This window comes from Odontesthes bonariensis, chromosome 15 (assembly GCF_027942865.1).
Source record: "Odontesthes bonariensis isolate fOdoBon6 chromosome 15, fOdoBon6.hap1, whole genome shotgun sequence".
Taxonomy (NCBI): domain Eukaryota; kingdom Metazoa; phylum Chordata; class Actinopteri; order Atheriniformes; family Atherinopsidae; genus Odontesthes; species Odontesthes bonariensis.
Genome location: NC_134520.1, coordinates 19,138,274 through 19,158,564, shown reverse-complemented (window position 1 = coordinate 19,158,564; position 20,291 = coordinate 19,138,274). Strand labels below are relative to the sequence as shown.

Genomic DNA, 20,291 nt, shown 5'->3' with positions numbered 1-20,291 from the left:
GGTGTTTTTTCATTTCAGATGCTGCCAGAGAGGGAGGTACCCACCAATGCAGCAGCGGCTGAGTGAAAAAAGCACCTAGGAGGCATCTTTGAGCTTGTCAGACACAAGAAATCTAATCCAGTTAGCCAAGAATTTGAATGTAAATGAGAAACCCGAAAATAGCAGCTGTCTCCGTTTAATTGGAACAAATGGAAGTTGTATGTGTGTCACAAAATAAAAACAAGGAAACAGCAGCGATGTAACGTGACACTGTTTGCTGACAATTCTAAGCTGGGGAGGGCCGTGCCACAGGCAGGCTGTTGTTTGCTGCTGGGCGGCTTATAGTTTCTGTCAAACTGGTGCTGATGTCTGATCTGGTAGGTCACAATTATGTGCCCCCTTCGATTTCTCCTTTATCCCTCGGTGCTGCCATCCTCCTCTCTAAACCCCCTCTGGTGTCCTAAGCAGCACTTAATTGGGAGGGGCTGAGCCAGGGTAAGGAGTAATCAGATGAGAACAGAGGCAGGAGGAATCATGTGGCTACGCATTCGCTAACGGGGGATTAATAATACTGGCTTCTTGATTGAACTTCAGCTGCTCTCCCAGGCAAATTGGAGGTGGAACCAGCAGGGACAAAAAACAGTGGGGAGGAAAAGAAAAGAAAAGAAACAAAAAGAAAAGAAAAGATAAGAAAGGGTTGCAGAGACCGAGGACGATAAGGGCTTCTCAGATAAGAGCAGAGAACAGACAGAGATGAGGAGAGAACAGGGAAATAGAGAAAGGGAGTGAGAGCAGTGAGAGGGAGTGGGAGGAAGAAAAAGCGAGGATAGGAGGCAGCGCAGTGCAGTGCGGGAGGGGGGGAGAGGGATGTAGAGACAGGAAGCCTCTACTGCTACTGTGCCAGTGAGACGCAGGCAGGCAGAGAGGAAAGATGGAGGGAGAGGGGCCCATGCCATCTCCAAGATCGGCCCTATGAGGGGGTGAGAGGCTCACGGAGCACAACAAGGGAGAGGACAGTGGGAGGAGAAGCCGAAGCGAAGGGAAAAAGGCAGGGCGATAAAATCAGAGACAGGCTTCAGTACGAAAAAGGGAGTGGGTGGGACCTGAGCTGTGGAGGGAAAAAACAGAAAAAAAGTTTTGAAGACAGAGTAGGAGAAGGAGAGGGAAGGGGAAAAGAGACTAAAAATCAGAGTGGATTAAGCCTATGTTCATGGCAAAGGTAGGAGGAGATTCATGGAAGAAGAGGAGGAAGCTGTGTGTCTCAGGAGTCCTCCTGTTCCTCTTCTGCTTCTTCTTCATTCTCTGAGGCTGCTGGACATCATCCATCACTATGTTCTCTGACAGTGGGGCTACAGCGCCTGGGGAGCAGAAAGGCTTCAAGTCCCACACCCCTCACTTTATCCCATGGCTGCGCAATAGTCTGAAAGCTAACCACAGCAGTGGTGACCTGGGACTCAATGGACCATACAAATCCAACTCAGAGGCCCGCAACAACCTGACCCCACTGGAGAGAGCCAAAGGGATTGGTTTCTTCTCCATTCAGGGAAAGGACCGTGCAAAGAAGGGTGACCTTCGGTGTAATGGAATGGGGATGCTGCCAGTGATGCTGAGGGGGCATCACATCTTGCCAGGGAGTCTGGGGAAGCAGAGAGAGGACGGTCCTGCCAGGTGGAATCAGACTAAAGAGCTGGACACAAACTCCAATGCACAGCTCAGCCAAGGGGAGGGGCCGCAAGGCCTGAGTGACAGTTCTTCCACTGCCCAGGATAATCACAAAGTTGTAAAGAACAGCATCACAAGCCTGCATAAGTCGCAGAATGATGGGACTTGCACCTCAGTCAGGAAATACGGGCCTCTCGTGGGGCCCCCTCCTACTCCCGTTTCTGTGCTGCCCGCTGAGGAGCCAGACTGCAAAGTACCTGTTGTGGTGGTAATGGAGGACAAGAAGGGGAAGGTGTGGGACTACAGCAGCCAAACTACCTACCGCCAGAGAGACCTCCATTCATCCAGCTGTCTGAGCTCAGAGACTCAGGGACTCACAGAGAGGCAGCATGGATTCAGCTCCGGCTTCAACTACATCAATAAGCACAGCAGGAACTCGCAGAGTCAGAGAGACCTTACATCTCTGAGGGAACCACCTGTGGAGGGCTTCAACGGGCCTCTGAACGGACTCATCTTCTCCACTCAGGTTCCTCACAGAGGCCTAGGGTTTACCACAACTGTACGAGGCCCGAGGAAACCCAGACCAAACTCGGAGCGTATCGCAATCCTGGGTGAGAACCAGACATGGATACAAGACAGACCAAACAGTGGACGGGAGTCAGAGAAGAAGGAAGCAGACTGCAGCAGAAAGGTGGTCCGAAACCAGATTAAACGAGTGGTGGACAACCTTGAGCAGGTTCTCAAGGCTCTGCGGGACGTCCAGCAGGAAATGAAAGAGGTAACAGTTCAGTTTTTGTTAAATTTGCAGAGATAAAACAAGAAAAAAGCTGTTTGATGTCAAATAAAGTCACATCACCTACAGAATCATCACATTTCTCTCCAGGACTGAAGAGTGAAAGAATAAAAACAAATCAGTCTCAAAAAAGGTTACTGCATCCACATTCATTTAGAATTTTCTCTCATGCAGAAAATGCTAAAGCTTGTCCTGAAAAACCTTGATGCCTTTTTCAGTTACAGATAACAAGCTAGACTACAAATGCACATCCTCAGCAGAATTAGGCACGAGTTAAAAAGTCAGCAGCAGGGTTGCATCAATTCAAAAATAATTAGCTGTTTCTGTTTTCTCCTTTTCTCCTTTGTCATTTGTCCCCATACATGAAGACATTTACGGCACTTGTGCTCAAGTTGTGCACACACTTTCATAGAAGTGAATGAGACAGTAGTTATGCCCCATTTTCCTGATACATTCAGAGACTGTTGAAATGATGCTGTGACATTAGAAAAAGCCTTTCCCTCTGCACATCTCTCTCTGTATTTCCTCCTCTAACATCCTCTCTCATCTCTTCTGCCACTCTCCCCTCTGGTGGACAGCTGCTGCTCCGGGCACAGCTGGATGGCGTCCGACGCTTTTTATAATCCATTTATGCCTTCGCATCTCTGCCTCGTATTCTGCCTTATCCAGTAAAACTGACACGCAAATCTTGCCTCTTGGCATCCGATCTAAATCTGCAGGCTCATGGCTAAATGGTAGTAACCTCACCATCCTGGCTCTGAGGTTTTTGTGTGACAGTACGAATGTATCCTTGAAGGAAGTGTATAAAGGCGACACAAATAAAAGAGAGGGGAAGGAGGAGGTGCTACAAACAGACAAAATGATAGAAAATCTAAGGAAGATAAGGCATCGCAGAAGTCACATATTTATTTTAAAGCCTCATTTATCATTCTGTTGCATGAGTATGAGTATCAGCCCTCCATTTTATCTAATAATCAACCACTGTTGTAGAAAGGAGAGAGAGTGAGCCTTTAAAACATTTTAGACATAGACTATACAAATATTACAGCAGCACTAAAGAGCTCTCTCTCATACAGGAGGAAAAAAACATTACAAAAGCAAGAGCCCTCATAAATATGACAGTGATATTGTGCTGAGGCATTTCAAATGATCAAAAACTGCGCTATGACTCATAACTTCAAGGGAAGCAACAACAGAGCCAAGTTTAAACAGTTAAATTAAACTTTAAGGATTGAGCTGAACAATAAACATCTCTCTACACTCATCAGCAGCTCGTGTGTGAACCTGAGGGTTCAAAAAACATTGTTTTTTTAATAAAACAGCCTCGAGAGCAGTGGATGAAAAGCGGGGTCCTCTGCTCTTTTATCTCCTCTGATTCCTGACATTAACAAGCAGCACCTGCACAGAGTAACTTGACGTGCATGTGCATGCAGTACTTCAAAGTATTGTGATATGCCTCACTCAAAGGAGCTACAGCGCTGAAAACACAGAGAGATAAATCAGGTCATCATTTGACATCAGCAAAGATGTTGTTGTGCACAGAGGACAAAACTCATCCGGCACGGGCAGAGGATTTATCTGTGCACATAGAGCAGGTGGCGAGGTAGGTCAAACATTTTCCCCAGCGTAATTTTCTCCAATCTCTCCAGCCTCTGTCTGTGTAATGACGGATTGTGTGTGCATGTCGACGACACGGCCGTGTCTTTATGTTAAGGATTTAAAAGTGCATGTGTGCTGAGCCTATACACACTCTCGGCACTCATTTTGCATCTAGACATGTATGCCTGCATTTGATATATTATATAGTGTACTTTACTATCCTGAAAGATTCATTGCAGTGTATGTAGATGGGAGGCCTGACTAAATTTAGCCCACATATTTCCGTAATAGTAATCTCATTCTGTCTTGGCTGATTTAAACTTGCTTGCATTGTGTGACACACTTAGAGATGTGAAAGCCCTCTGAAATAATTACCCCCAACTTTGAATATTTCCTTTAACCATACAGAAGCTGCAGCACTACATTTAGCTGAGTATGTTATCAATCATTTTGGTGGAAGTGTCTCAAATTATAATAAAACTCCTGGTTCAAGAGGTTCATGCTGCCGATCATAGAAATGCAATGTAGTGCGTCAAAATTGTGCAGCGGATCTTTGCTGTAGGTTTGACCTTTTCTCTCTTTCCCCTCAATTCCTTTCACTTCTGAGCTGTTGGATGTTATCAGGGCAAAGGGGAGAAATGGCCAGTTAACTGATAGGATGATAAAGTAGAAACTGAGCTGTTCTGAACAGTTTCTGTCCAGCTGCTCAGTTGTAAGAAGCTGTTCTCTGCTTCATAAAAAAGTTTTAGACGGTTGGTTGGTCAAAACTTTTTCAGATTTCAGACTGTAGCCAACATTTTCACTATTTTATAGTACTTAACTGAAGAAAAGATTAATGGGAATGTATAAGTCCCATGTATAAGTATCAGGGTTACTGAAATCAGCCGACTTGCAAGGGGCAGTTTAAACTAAGGGGGTTCAAAACCGAAGCAAAGGAGGATGGGATATCTTGACTTCAAGCTCTTGTGGTGATCAAGTCAAAATGCAGCTCATGGCATCACTCATCAAACATTCTCTGTCTTGTCACAAAGTCTCATGGTAAATTACTGAAATCTCCAAGCTTAGTAGCTCTGATGACATCAATAAGTCAAGATTTGTTTTCATAGGGTCATTAGAGGTCCATGTTGTAGGAAAACCGATCCTCATACAGTATGTAAAAACACTGGAGTGCCCTGTTCTCAATCCAGTTCCTCTCTTTTCCTTCACCAGTATACTCAACATGATCTCACGGTAATCCATATAAACAGCAGGCCACTGTGGTTACTTTTCGCATGTCATTTACACTCATTTCAATGTTTTTAAGCTGTTGAAATAACACGCCAAATTATTTGGTTTGGGGATGAAACACCAGGCTATGTAGCGTGAAATGACACACAAAAGTACAAAAACAAGCACTAATGACACGCATCATGACATGCCGTGCAATAGCTATGCCCCTATATGAGACCAAGCAAGCAAACTGAACAAAGCTGGATATCCAACTCCCAAAGATTCAGAAAAGTTCCTTGATTCATTTAACAGTATTTCTCTCTAATTTGCCAGAGTTTTGCTCTTCTAGCTGAGAGTACTGTGACAGGATCATCTTTGAAAATTAATTAATTTAATTAATACTGAACTCATCTGCTGTCAGCTTGCATCTTATCAAATTTTGCTTTGATTCTGTTTTGTGTGAGAAGTATTTTCAGCCAGAAAGCATTAAATACAATGGCCATTACTCCCTGAAGCAAAGATTAGCATCACTGTTATGTGGAGAGAGGTTGTATTTTTTTTCATGACTAAATCTCAAAGCCACTGAGGTTTTTCAGATCATTGGCTCAATCTGAGGACCTAATGACCCCACCTACTTGGAGGTGATGCTGACACAACAGAGCTCATGATGTGAATAGTAACAATTTTATGTTTAATTATTCCAAGAACAAAACTTTTTTTTTACTTTATGAAAATAGATAATATTGAACCCATATGGTTTAGTCACTAATCTCAAAGCTTATGCACAGTGGAAAAGCTCATCTTTGCTTATTTTTTTCCTTTTGTCAGAATTTGTCAAATCTGCTGAAATTGACACATCGGCCTGATAAGACAATCTGTGAGCATTTCATGCTCCCTCTTGTACCTCTAAAGAGATTTGTAAGAATCCACTTAGCCAGAGTGAAAACAATCAATCAGTTCCATGGTGTCCATCACTCCATTTTCCACAGTTGCTGCGGTATGTAGCCTGCAGATGCTTATTCTGCTGGTAGTGGCTTTGAAGGAAGAGCTGAGGCACAGCAGAGAGGGAGGGGGAGGAGCCTGAAAGTCGTATCTAGCCAAATGTTGAAATGAAGTCCACCTTCTTTTCACGGTTACTCACTTCTACTTTCCACAATTAATCAGTTATCAGTTATCTACAGCAGCTGTTGGTTTCTGAATGACTGATTAAAACCAGAAACAACATGCGTAATCAGGGTCAGTGGGGGCCTAACAGCAAAAGTTTTGCCTCGAGGAAACTTGAGCAGATTCTCTACTGTGCGACCATTTGAATGTCTTGCAGGGTCCGCTTGACATGAATGTTTTCATCAGAGAATGTATGTGAGGCTCTACCTCTACACTTGTTGTGACTGCGCACAGGGCCGCTGACAGGTTTGGCTGGGCCCGGGACAAAATTCTCTGAATGCCCCCCCCCCCCAAAAGGATTATTTACCACTTTGCCTGGATATGGATATGGACTGAGTGGAGTTATGGCTTTCAAAATCCTACCACACAAAAACTCACGCTATTTTATTCATTTAGAGCTCATAAACTGCACATTTCATCAACCATTTTTCACTTGACCAAGGGAATCATGTTAAGGGTACTTTTATTTATCGCCAGACCCGCGTGTATGTCCGCTGAACTTTCTGAGAATGTTCGGGGAACAAGGCGGAGCCCATTCATCTGGCGAGTGTCAAGTTAATTTCAATTTCACACGTTGCCATGTCTATAATGGCTTATTTTAAACAAAATAAGGTTAAACCAGAGCCGCGTTACACTGGCTGTCATTCAGCTGACCGGGGATGATTCTCAAATCAATTCAACCTGATTGGCGTGCGTGCCTGAAATATTTGGACATATTTGCGGACTAATGCGCATATTCCATTCTTTTTTTTTTTTTTTTTTTTTTTTTTTTTTTTTTTTTGGGCAAAATACCCGTTTGCCCCCCCCCTATCGGCGGCCCTGACTGCGCATACACACACACAGAATATTTTTGTCTATAGAGGTCGATCTACTGTGCAGGTATGGAACACACCCTCCAGGTCAACTTTAAGTGTAAATGTGGAAACAAATGGTGCTGAAACTATATTTTTCATCCACAAAGTTCAAAATGTACAAGTTGAACTTTTTAAAACATGTTTATGATTATTTTTGATGGTGTAATCATTCCCTTAAGCACTTTTATCTGACTGTATTTATCAATCATTCTGTGTGTGTATGTTCTTTTTAGGTGGTACAGCAGATCGACTATCTAACTTCCTCCATTGATCTGAATGAGGAGGATCAGCAGATGACTGGAGGAGACAGCGCCAAGCCTCCTAGCAACAGCAGCTACAGTTCAGGTTCCACTTCCAGTGAGGTGACTGTGGGTAACACCCATCAGAGGCCTTCGGAAGCTGAAAACCAGCCAGGGACTGTGGACTATTATGGCACCCTCAGGAAAGATCATCACAGCAGGAGCCGGTCACCACAGAATGCACAGCTTTGCCCGATTACCTCCGGATTTTTGTCAGAGAGAAATCGGACCCTCCGTTTGACTTATGGCCCTTCGTCCCCTCCCAAAAAAGGGGGGCTGCTGCCATACACAAATAGCCTCCTCTCGTCTAATCCACCCCAACTTCAAAACTTTACCTCCCATTGTCATACTCTATCCCCCCAAAGGAGCCTCCCTGCTCGGCCTCCCACTCCTGGTCTTTCTCCGCTAACAGTAAACCTTCATCACCCCAGCAGCTCTGGCTCTCAGCCTCATTCCCCTGTGGCGTCCTCCTCCATCAGGATCAGCCCTGTCTCCCCTTCCTCCCCGTTGTCTCCGAAGCCTTATCCACCCCCTACCCTCAGCCCTTCTGTCATCATAGAGACCAAAGTTGGGTTGTGTCAGACCCCACATAGCGACCTCCCATCTGCTGGTTCACTTTCTCCATCGCTGACCCACCCTCTGTCTGCCAGCTGCCCACCCACCGACTCAGATACTCAAACAGTATCCATTGCTGACACAGAAGGACGAGCATCCTCAGCAGGACCTTTACATGTGTGCAGCGACTCTGCAAACCCATCTAAACCATCTACAACACAAGGTCGCAGAGGTCGCAAGCCTCCACCTTACCCCCATAACAGGCTTTCTGAGCCCACAAAGATAATCAAGGAGCCCCGCAAAGCTCCTCCGTACCCTGAGAAAAGAAGGCTGCTCTCAACCACAGTGTGAGACAATGCAGCAGGAGGGTGAGGCTGATCGAACAGAGCCATATTCACAGCACCAGCCACATGTCTACAAGAGTGGGGAGTGATTTAAGGCTCGCCAAGCTGAGCTGAGACCAAGTTTCCAAGGTGACGGGATGCAGACGCAACTTGGGGTGAGTAAGTCAGGAGTGTCGGATTGATTCTGGGGACATTATTTTCCCTCTCTTTTCTCAAATCTCCTGGGTACACACACTGAACATACACAGGGTATAATGGCATCTGTCTGGGTTACTGCTTTGGTAACAAGAGCCTCTGTACAGATGTTCACTTAGCACCCCAGCTCTCTGACTCCCACGGACTATGCATTTAGAGGGCAAAGGAGAAAGCCTTTTTAGACATAAATCAGGGGGAAACTGTAATAACTCCAGCATGGTTAGACAAAGTAAGAAGTGATTACTTAATTGCACTTGAGGCCATGCATCAAGACACGTCTACTCACATGTTGCTTGCAGTGGGTAATTGCCATCAGGAGTCATGATTGTATGATGAGAACGCAGTGCAGCTCAGACTGCCTTGGCTCAGTGGTGCGAAAATCACATAAAAGGGAGGAGAGGTCAGAGATCTGTGAGCGATCATGAGACAAGAAAAGGTCTTATAATAGGAGAAACTTGGCAAGGCCACAGCAGAATAATAGCCATAGTTGGTCTGACCTGACTGGTTCGCTAGCCCAGTGTCAGGGTGCATGTCAGGGGAGACAGGGGGCAGCTGGCCATGCGTTCTATCCTTCACCCAGCCCCTGTTGTTATAAAAATCCCATCTTCTTTGCTGCCTCTGGCTTGACCGACCTGGCCACAATCTCCATCTGTTCCCCTCTAAATGTCAGGAGGATGCAAAGAGAGAGAAATAGGAGGCAGGGAAGAAAAAGAGTACATCAGATACTGGAAAGCCAGCACGATTGATTACATGAATACAGCTCAGAAAATCAATGGCTGATTCATTTGGGTCATCTGGTGTTGGCTTCTTTTTTAGGATCTTCTTTTTTTTTTTAAAGAATAAAGCTGCTGTTATACTACATTTTCAAAAAAGAAAAGACTGAAACAAGAGTGAGCGATGTTATAGTCTGGGACTATTTTCAGACAGGAACTGATTTATATGAAGTGCTCTATGTGTTTCGAGCACCAGGATGTCGAAAAGCGTATAAAGCACAGCAATTATATACTAATAGATACATCCAATGGTGGACTAAAAAAAGTTACATTTTGCATGTGGCTACTCGGAAGAGGCTTCTCAGCCCATGCTTCCATACATGTTGAGGAGTTTTAATGCCACACCTTTAAATGGCTGCTTGCATAGTTAACGCTAAATCTTTCTTCCTATCACCCTTAATCTGATAAAGCAGCAGACAATGTAACTTTTGAGGCTTTTGGATAGGTGAACTACACGTCTGTTGACATGCGATTGTTCTTCTTGAAAAGCAATTAACCAAACCTGGTGGCAGCCATGTCTTTTTTCCTACTTGCACATTAAATGTACAGAGATTGATCGTTATGTACAGTATCTCTACGTGAAATCGCATCTTGGTCCAGTGTGATAATATTAGACTCGTGGGAATGATTGTCATTTTTGCAGGTATTTGATGAACAAGGAGAGAAGTGGACAAAGTGAAAAATCTAATCATGCACATTCTAAAGATATTCGAAAGTTTTGACATAAACAAAATAAGGTTAATAGAATATTTTCATCAGGCCTCCAGCTAACTCTCACTGCTTTTAATGGGAAAAATGATGGGGAAACAAGTGGGTGTAACAACATTTGATCGAACAGATAATGAAAGTACTGATATGTATTCAGAATTTGGATGACAGCACTGATAAGGCAAACTGATAGGGCTATTTTGCTACAGAGACTTCTAATTCTATGGAACAAATTACTTGAAAGAATGTGTCAAAACTTTGTTGACAAGGCCATAAAAATGGAAATCACTGCCGCAGCTTTGCTTTAAATATGCTTTAATTACAAAGAGTAGGAGGTGTTTCGCACAGCATGTCAGGATCTCATGGAAAGTCAGCTCTGCTTAAGTGCCGGTGCTTATAAGATATTTCTCTACACGAGATTCAGGAGTTCATAGTCAGTTATAAAAGACATGGCTAAATGGTGAAGTTTCAGTTTGGACATTTAGCTCTTGCACCAAACAAGTTGACACCAATTTGAGGACAATCTAGAATACTGATTTCCTCTTGGCTTAACATAAAATGAATAAATCCCGCCTGACTTTATATCTCTGTAAGCCTTCAAAGATCAGCACAGCATACATTCCCATATGTGCCTCTGGATTTAGTAGATCCTCCATGCAAAGCTTTTCTCCCTCAGAAATTAAGAAGAAACAATGAAGGCTCTTTATCTCTTGGAAACGTTTATTTGAGAACAATAAATGTTAATTGACTATACTTACGGAATAAATTTTGAAGCCAATTTTTTTATTCAAATAAAAAGTGTTATGAAACCTCAGTTGTAAGCTTTGAAACAGGCTTCTCTCTATGCTACTTATAAACCAATTCATATTAGGTATGTGCTAGTGGTGCCTCTGAAATGATTGTTACTTTGGTCAAATAAAATGGGGCATTAAAATGTTCACTGTGGCCCAGCTCGGGGAGCATTCGGAATATTTAATGCCACAACACTGGCGCTCAAATTCCTTCTCTTTTCATGTTTACACGTTGACAAGGCTTTGAGATGTTCAATCAGATCATGACTGATGTAACCAGACAAAAACACAGAGCGATCTCCATGACAGTGCCAATATGTCTTTATTGAAACACCCATCACATTTCATCATGAATCGGAACAATCAACAGGTAGAAAAGGAAAGCATGTACAAAATAAGTAACATTATGCGTGTTTTCTCCATGGCGGATCAGACTCTGGACGTGTTCATTTTCACGTATTTCTTCGATTCCAGAGGATCGCCTCAAGACACCAAACCCAGACCAAACGAGGTACCCATATCCCAAATAATGCAACCGTAGAGTCATATCAGCAAAATTCTCAAATCTGAATTCAATCCCTTGGACATTTGTGCCGTTAAGAGGGCTGGATCAGTGTCGGGAAGATAAAGCAGCCACACTCGTAACATAAGAGAGCAGGCGGGGCAGAGAAGGGAGGAGGACAAGTGATAATGAAGCACTTCTGAAATCTGCACAGTATTCTCACTGATCCTCATATGTGGCACTGAAAGATGAAAGGAAAGGGTTCACTAGAGCCTCGGTAATATGTGCTGGAATCTCTTTGTCTTCTGTACGATCAGCCAAATGTCTGTGCATGCCTTTCATTTCAGTATTCCAGGTTTAACAATGTAACTCACCGAAAAAAAAAAGAAGCTGAAACTGTACAACCTTGTCTAAAAAGATAAATCAAAAAAGATTTATAAGTGTCTAATTACAAGGATCAAGATTTTTCTTTATTCAAATTTCATGAAAAAGTACACTGAAATCCTCTTTGCATCGTGTTAAGAAGCTGCTTTCTGCTCTTTTACAAGTACAGCTTCTGGCAAAAAAACACAGACACAAAACAACAACTTATTACAAGAGGAACCGACCGGTGTATATTTACTCCAGTTATCTGGAGCAGATGTAGATAAACAGAGAGCGATGGAGACAGACGCAGAGGCGCTTCTTTCAACAGTAGCTCAGATCCGAGTGAGACTGAGGAATTTCTAATCATTTGTGTGAGATGATATTGGGGATTACTTACTTTCCTCTCAGGATTACACGAGAGGGATAAATCCCCCACTAGTCTTAATGTGCTATCATCTACACTGGGCAAACCCCTGCCCAACATTAATCCTCTATACATTCATATACATGCCCACTGGATCAGTTTTTTTCCGATAAAGCCTTAGAAACTAAGAAACAACTATGGAAGCACTTTATCTTATGGCAGAATTTTATCTAGGACAGAAATCTGGAACCCCCCCCCTTTTTTTTTTTATCCCAAGCAGAATAAATCAGATAATTACTGTATTGACGTACAATGTGCTCTCAAGCTAATATCAGCATCATTCTACTTCAGTTCTTGCTTGTCGCTCTGGAGGAAATCCATCCTTCATACACAACTGAGCAGAAGCGCAGTTCATAAAGTTGCTGTGATTAGTCCAAGCGAAGTCTGACCATTCACAGCTCAAGATGTCGTGTATGTCCAATCAAAGTAACTTTGGAGAGTTGAGCGTTGAACTTTCCGGCGTTATTGGTCACTAGAAGTCAGAAAGGATGGAAAATCACCGTCACAGAAAATATAACAGCAGCAAACACGAACAGATGGTGTTAGTAGATGAGACCTGTAGATGCTGATGTTCTGCATCTAGAAGTGAGCGCAATAGCGACCACTACACCTGTGACGTCTGCAGGCCATGTGTGCTACGGCAGCAACTGTCACAAATCTTGAGTCAGAGCGTTGTAAACATAACTTCCCAGATAACGTTGCCCCTGACCAAAAATTTTCACGATTGGATGCAAAATGTGGCCATGAGGCGCAAAACTAGATGCTGACACTACTTCTGCATTTAATTATGGTTCCTGCATCATGTTTGTGGCATTTATGCATATCTAGACGTTTATAGCAATCCAGTTTCATTGTTTTTTTACATGGTGAGCCTCGTTGTGCTGGTTTTATGGACTACCACTATACTTTACAGTCTTCCCTCTTCCAGTATACCATGTCGCACGATTGGGCTGTTTTGCCCTTGTTGGTTCGGATCAACGTTGGGATTCCCTGTTTGGACCATTTCTCTTATTGCCTCCATTTTCCACATGTTTATCATCTTTTCAAATAAATTGCCCTCGTTATAAACACCTGTTTGCCTGGTCATAAAAGCAAGAAGCGAAGGACTTTAACTGACCTAGCATCCATCTATGGGACACATGCATACATCAATTATACACTCCCACTTGATCCCATCAAGGGTTGTAGAGATAATTCCAGCTGCCCCTGAGAGAAGGGCGGTGTGCATTGTTTTTCCAGTCCATGTCACAAAGCAAAAACAGGGAGACAAACAATAATGCACTCTCAAACAATTTAGAATCATCAACGGACCTAAAAGTCGAGGCTCTCGACCGCTCAAGGAAAGAATTAACTAAAAAACAGTTTATCTTCAGTTCATTTATTATCTTCCGGTAAGAAGCGTGAATCGTCTGCCTGTATTTTTAATCATAGTATCAATCAGCCTGAACATGCAGGTTTAGTTACTGTAGTTGCTTTGCTTTCTTATAGGTGGTGCTGTTTGGTCAGACAGACCTCAAGAGCTCCCTCTTGTGGAGACTCTGAGGCTAAGTATGAACAAAAAAAAAAAAAACGTGTTTCAAGCTAGTAAATCAAAAATCTCTTTACAAACTGTACTACAGTCTGTTAAGCAGTCCATCCCTAGAAATCGTGGCTGCAAGATTTTTCACAGTGACAGGATTATCCTTAAATCTGTCATTGTTGCTGAGTTCCGAGTCTGTAAGCCTCTGTGCTGTAGAGTCTAATCTGCTGAAAATGACAGCTGAAGTAAATTGCTGGTCGGGGCGACTTGTCAAATCCTGCTAATCACAGTCTGGAACTGAAGCCACGATGGGGATTTGTGCAGAAGCTGAAGAACAACAAATAATACTACAGGGACAAATGAAAGCCCACTCACAGCTGGAGCATATGCTTCGGAGGGAAATTAGAAGGGAACTTACGACGTGATGATGGGGAAGGGGGGAGGGAGCAGAGAGGGAGGGAGGCACAGGAAGACTGATGCAACAAGAAGAGGGAGTTCATCACATGGAGACACAATCAAGTTCTCACCTTTTGATTCGTCTATGATAAATTCCTCTGGTTTCAAAGGCACGTCACCCTGTCCTCCTGTTGCTGCCTGGGACTGGAGGTACAGCCGTGATGAAGAGGAGGAAAAAACAGAAAATAATAAAACAGCATGAGAGGCGGCGCAGAAAATGACTTTTTTGCAACAGACGGGCCAGGAAAGCAGGAGGATGTGACGGCAAGGTCAAGGAGATGTTGCTCTGTGTGTGTGTGTGGGGGGGGGGGGGGGGGGGGGGGGGGGGTTTGGTGGCAGGTGTGTGTGTTTCTGTATGCAAGGTTATTTTTGTCCCATCCTTAAGTGAAGTTGTTTTCTGTGTGTTTCTGCTTTTGGCTTGCAGGGCACAGAGCCAGAGCAGGAGGAGGAAACATGTGCTCTCACTAATGACGCGAGTGTCACGGCTGTCCTTGCTGGGGGAAGGAGGCGTGTCAAGCTGTGCTTCGCTACCGACAACGACATCAGATACGGCAAAGTGACTGAGCTCAGACAGAGTCCGGACATTAACCTTCCACCAAACATTACGTGCAAAAAAAAAAAAAAAAAAAAAAAACACAATTCAGAGTTTAACTCCAAGAAAGAATAAAGTTTTCAAAACTCTCGGCTTAAGTTTGTTTTGCAGAATCCCTTATTGCGTGCTGAGGTGGGGTTTGAATATGAATCATAAGCCAGTACCATAAACTTTACTGGCTGCAAATTTGGTAAAAGCAGTTATGGAACTGATACATGTTGTGGGTTTCTGGGTTTTTTCAGTTTTTTTCATTGCCTATTTACATTGAAGGCTTTTAGAAAGTAAAAAATTATCTGAATCTATCTTGAAAAAAGGGAGAAGTTGTTGATATTTCATCATAGATGGGAGTTTTGAACCATCTATTCTAAAAGTTCCAAAACCTTGAAACTATTCAGACATTTTACTTTACAGTTGTATTGTTACAACAATTATCTGTGCCTACTTTTAGGACTTTAAAATGCAATAATGATTAAGGTCACATTCATGCAGGTTCACAAACCGATTGGTATTAATCATGAGGGTCAACCCTTTTTTAAATTTCTCTAAATTTCAAAGAAAAGTGTCTGAAGTAACCTGATCGAGTGCACGAATCGTGAACAGAATTACAGAATTGTTAACGAACTTTTAATTGACACGCTTACCCTCAGTCAAGAGGACCACGGTGCCCTTAAATGCTAAACTAATCTTTGTTTTCGGTTTCATCACAGACGGCAGAAATCAAAGCTTGGACAGAGAGAAGCTCTCTTGTAAAATCTTATACCAGCCTTGTGGTCAGCAGCAGAATATGAAAAGTCTGCCTGGAGTTTCATCCCTGAGCCTGACGTGTGCACCGCGGTGCTGACGGTGCTCGGGTGAACGCTTCATTATTTACAGGCTATGTTCAACAGGATTCTGCCTTGATTTTCTGACATTTTTGCAGATGCGAGGGAAGGTAAAGCTTTTATCTCGGCATTAACAGGCTGCATGAGACAGCGTGGAAATATCAAGCAGAAATTCTTTCCTACAGTTTGTCAGTTTGACTCAGCCTGAGAGGGTTGAGATGTGTGCTACACTGGCAGGTTGCGGCGCAATGTGACTACCACAAAATTACAATACTGACGCCTAGGAATGAAAGGCTATTACTCTTTTATGACAAGATGCATATTTATGGGCTCATCTTAGTGGGAGAGGCCTGCGTCGAAATCAGAAAGAGGGGTGCAATGTATGAGGTCCACATCTATCGAACCAGTGTATGAAGCTAGTTTAATTGCTGCATTAGATGGCCGGATGCCATCATTGATTTTTATCATATTCGACTCAGCAGCCGACAAAAAATCCATCAATTAGCTCATCTTAGTATTCAGCTGCTGACTGGAGAGCTGCTGAGGACCAGGATCTGCTAACAACTCCAACACACATATTCATATAAACAGGCCAGCTTAAAGCTAAATTAATGGCATCTCTCAATACTTACATATGCGTTGGCATATTCAATTACGGCTCCCTTCAGAGTAACTGAGAACTGGGTGAAAAACAGGTATGATTTCCCCTGAGGCCTGGCAGAGATGAAAAAGAAATATTTATCAGCATTTATCCATTTTGCATGCATTCATTCACTTATTGAGCCACAATTTTAAAGATTCTCTTCACTTGGTGTTTTCTGCTGCAGTTACAACTGACTAACATCAATAGGGCGACTCAGCGGAGACACAGATGGGACACGTTTCCCGACGACAACATTAGGGTCACTGAGCTGAAGGGGAGCGCCACAGACCGCAGACAGCTTGGTAACTTAGGAGTGTGGCAGGTTTTACTTATGTTGGGAGGACCCGCATCTGCTTACACAGTCACACTGTGGGAAAGTCTACTCCTTACGGGGATAAAATTCAAGTGTCGATTCAAGCGTGCGCCTCACCTCCACACAGAGCAGGATAACTGTCTGTCATCAGTCAGGCCCAGACTCATCAGCCATTGCTGTTTTCAAGAAGAAAAGAAGAATATTTTTCGCGTTAAACATGCTATGATCAATAGTCAATAAAATGATGCAGGAGCCGCACAGCGAGACACTCACCTCATTGGTTCCCCCTTGTGAGGCATAAGTGAATGAGCACCCATACGCCTCCTAAAACAAGACAGAGGGACACGGTGCTTATCATGTTAATCATTGATCACAAGCTCATTAATCTGATCGGTTTTCTGTCAAACAGGCATTTCTGACCTTGAAGTAAAATGCCAGATTGTCAGGGTTGAGTTTATTGTTGAGAATGAATTTAATAGCCACAAAAAAAAGGTTAACACTATTTACTGTATTAATAACCCTTAAATACCAGTTATTTGTGTTTCACATGTAAAATTAAAAACCACAACTTTAGATTTTGTAGTTCCTGCATAAAGAAAATACAGAAACTCAATGCAACAAATTCAGTACAACTACCAACACTGATATTCGAATCTTGTACTTTTTCATGTTATGATGACAGACTCCATCCTCCCCGACACAGCGGATAGAGATGTTACACAGCGTTCAGGACAGATGTTTGGCTTTGCTTGCCTTTGTTAGTTTGAAGGGGCTGTGTTGCTCTACCTTTCTCTTAAAAACATGCCAACACATTCACTCTTGGTGGTGCCGGGCAGTTTCACACCAAACAACTTTGTGATGTTTTCAACTGTCTAATGACTACAGTAAAGTTTTTTTTTAAATTTATTAAAATTTATTTTTTAACAAGAGGCCATCCTTAGAGTTTGATGCTATGCAGTGTCCTTCACACTGTCTGATCTGTGACCGAACATCCAGTATCCAGTGAAGCCTTAACACAAACATCCAGAGAGTCGTAGCTCACAAATCAATGTTCACAGGCTTCTGACAAAGTTTAGTCCTTGGAAAGTAATAGTTTTTGTTTGTTCACAAGAGAAAATGGTCTGTGAATATGATGCAATTATTCGTAAGCGTTACATTTTTTTAAATCTACATGACATTTAGCCGATAGTGCTTAGTGATGCGCAGACTTCTGCCGAGTGCTGTACACGCCACACGTGTACAGTCCAAGTGATGCGAGTGATGAAGCGCATAGCTAAAGTGAAACAAAACACGTCATTGTTATTGTTTCCTTCAGAATAATAAGCAAAAGGGTGATTTAATTGGTTTATCTAATTTACGTCTGTCTAAATTATTTAGTCCTAAATTCAAATGTCCTGACTTTATGTATAAGGAGTTAGGTCTGGTGAACTGCAAAAATGTTTATACTACATGAGACACTTGTCATATCTGGAGCCGTTTCAAAGTAGCACAGAAACAGAGCCGCAATGAATGCTATTAATGACAGCAATGCGTTTTCTGCTCAATGTCTGCTGTTAAAAAAAAAAAAAAGAAGGAAAAAGAAGGGAAAGAAATTTATTTATTTGCCAATTTTAAATACAAATTAAAGAAATAGGAGTATAGAGCAATTATCCATTGGAAAAAAAAAAAAGTAAGCGGCTGCAGTTTTTTTTTGTGTGAAAATGAATTCAAACTTATCAATTCAGAAAGCAGTCCAGTCATTAAAAATCTCATCCAATCAATGCAGCCGTCGTGCCGTCCGAGCAGGGACGTGTCAGCGTTTAACAGGCTGTGTCGTCATCAGAGTGCGACTACATCTGACCAACAGAATGTAGTTTCTTTTTACTAATGTTGTTCGAATTTGGCACATTTTCATGGAAAAGACACAGCTCTTTAATAAACTAAAAAAATGTTTTATTGAATACTACTATCATCTCTCTAACTGCGGATTAAACGAAGATGAAAGAGATAAGTACACAGCAAATTCACCTTCATTCAAAGTTACCGAGGACAGAAAACGTTTACATTTAGTGTAGCCATAGTTTTTCATCCCCATGGCATCCGAGCTGCTGTTAAAAATCGTGAACCAGCTGTGTCACATAAAGAGAATAAATAATTAAACGACTTACAATCTTCTCAGTGAAAGTATGCACCACTCCTCCCGGTTTCACGTTGAACTCCACCGTCTTCGTCTGTTCAGGTGAAGTTTCAGCCAAGGCACCTGCTGAAATCAACACGCTAAAAAACAAAAAGGCAATTTTAACAACACAGACGTTCTCCTGGAAAGCCATTTCTTCCTTCTCTGATGTGTGGTGGTGTTTCGCTCTGAGTGGCAGCCTGAGTAACTAGGTGTCCCGTCGACGGAGAATGTCGTCAAACACTACGTCACATACCAAACCTACGAAAAATTATACAAAAATCCGAGGAAAAAAATCCAGTATAAGGTTAAACAAGACATTTTAACACCTGTTTAGTGTATTTTAGAACTCGACTTCTGTAAATATTGAGACGTTCTTTTTAACGCTGACATTTCTGGCCACATGGTGTCGCCCTTTTCAACAAATTTTGAGCGTTCAAAGGGCATGACTACAGTTGAATTAAACCATGTAGATATGTCCTCCAGCAAAATTTACCTCCTTTTTTGGAACTGAGGTTTTAAGTTAATAATGTATAATATTATGTATTTATATAATGATAAGGTGGTCAGGCTTCATTGCACACACATTTGGTCTAAACTACAGAAATTTGATTAATGGTATTCAAATTCAATTTCAGCATAAATTAATAATTATATCGTAGGTGACATTGAAATGTTAATGGAAGTGCTTCTGAAGCACCTAAGATTTCATTAAACACTTTTAACATGGGTGGTTTTTTGGTAAAACAATTTAGAAATACATTGCCCTCATCTATAAAGTACCCCAATAATATGCATTGTGGTCTCTGTGTCAAGATTTTAGGGTTAAATGTTGACCTGTTTACAAATTCCTAAGTAAACCACTAGCACGCCTGCCAAAAAACACTTTTTTCTGTAACAAGCCGTGTTCGTGTACATACCTATCTTCTCCAGAGTATTTGTATTAGAAGAGATGCCAGCTTTTCTCCTGTCTGCCACTGCAAGTCTGCATGTATGCGTGTTTTCATGTCTCCATAAAGCATCCTTCATGTGAGGCGTGATGGATGAACGTGTTTTGGTATGAGAGGAGACATGCTAACATTGTCTGACACTTATGTGCAAAACCCATAAAGCAACATGAGCATTTAGAATGATATTCAGACCCAAAACAACTGGAGGGTTTCAGCTGGGCAGCCTGTCAAACATCTCTTTTCCGTTCTCCTCACCCTCCTCCTCCTCCTCATCTGGACACTCCCTGTCCAATTTCACGTCCCTGTCCAAAAATTATACAATAAAAGAATAATTTAGAGGGCGTAATCACTCAAGAAACCAGTGCCTTATTTTGATATTTACACAGCAGCTTCAGAAAGAAAATGATCTGCTGAATTTTCTCTCAAACAGGGAAAGTTGTTAAATTTAATGACCTGTAAATGGTCAGACTGACGGCATCAGGCAAACACTGTCTGCACTCTCGAGGCATCAGACACATGGCTGTGTTGCAGGGGAGAAATATATTAGTAACAGTGGTAATTTCCCCTCTGCCGGCACAAATTGCTTCCACTCTTTGCTGTAGACAAACAATTTCATCAAAAGTAA

The 20,291-nt window shown here is 42.4% G+C and overlaps 2 protein-coding genes across 2 annotated transcripts; one reads left to right on the top strand and one right to left on the bottom strand.

Moving 5' to 3' along the window:
* The first annotated feature begins 897 nt into the window (after nt 1-897).
* Nucleotides 898-14,872, top strand: LOC142400478 (uncharacterized). Its single transcript, XM_075485389.1, has 3 exons — nt 898-2,419; nt 7,494-8,613; nt 14,617-14,872. Exons 1-2 carry the CDS (start codon nt 1,310-1,312, stop codon nt 8,463-8,465), a joined length of 2,082 nt encoding a protein of 693 aa, XP_075341504.1. The 5' UTR covers nt 898-1,309; the 3' UTR covers nt 8,466-8,613; nt 14,617-14,872.
* Nucleotides 11,229-18,972, bottom strand: mydgf (myeloid-derived growth factor). Its single transcript, XM_075485392.1, has 6 exons — nt 18,709-18,972; nt 16,835-16,885; nt 16,679-16,737; nt 16,238-16,319; nt 14,264-14,336; nt 11,229-12,689 (listed from the first exon to the last, which is right to left on the bottom strand). The coding sequence occupies exons 1-6, from the start codon at nt 18,868-18,870 to the stop codon at nt 12,610-12,612; spliced, it is 507 nt and encodes a 168-aa protein (XP_075341507.1). The 5' UTR covers nt 18,871-18,972; the 3' UTR covers nt 11,229-12,609.
* Between the last annotated feature and the right edge of the window lie 1,319 nt (nt 18,973-20,291).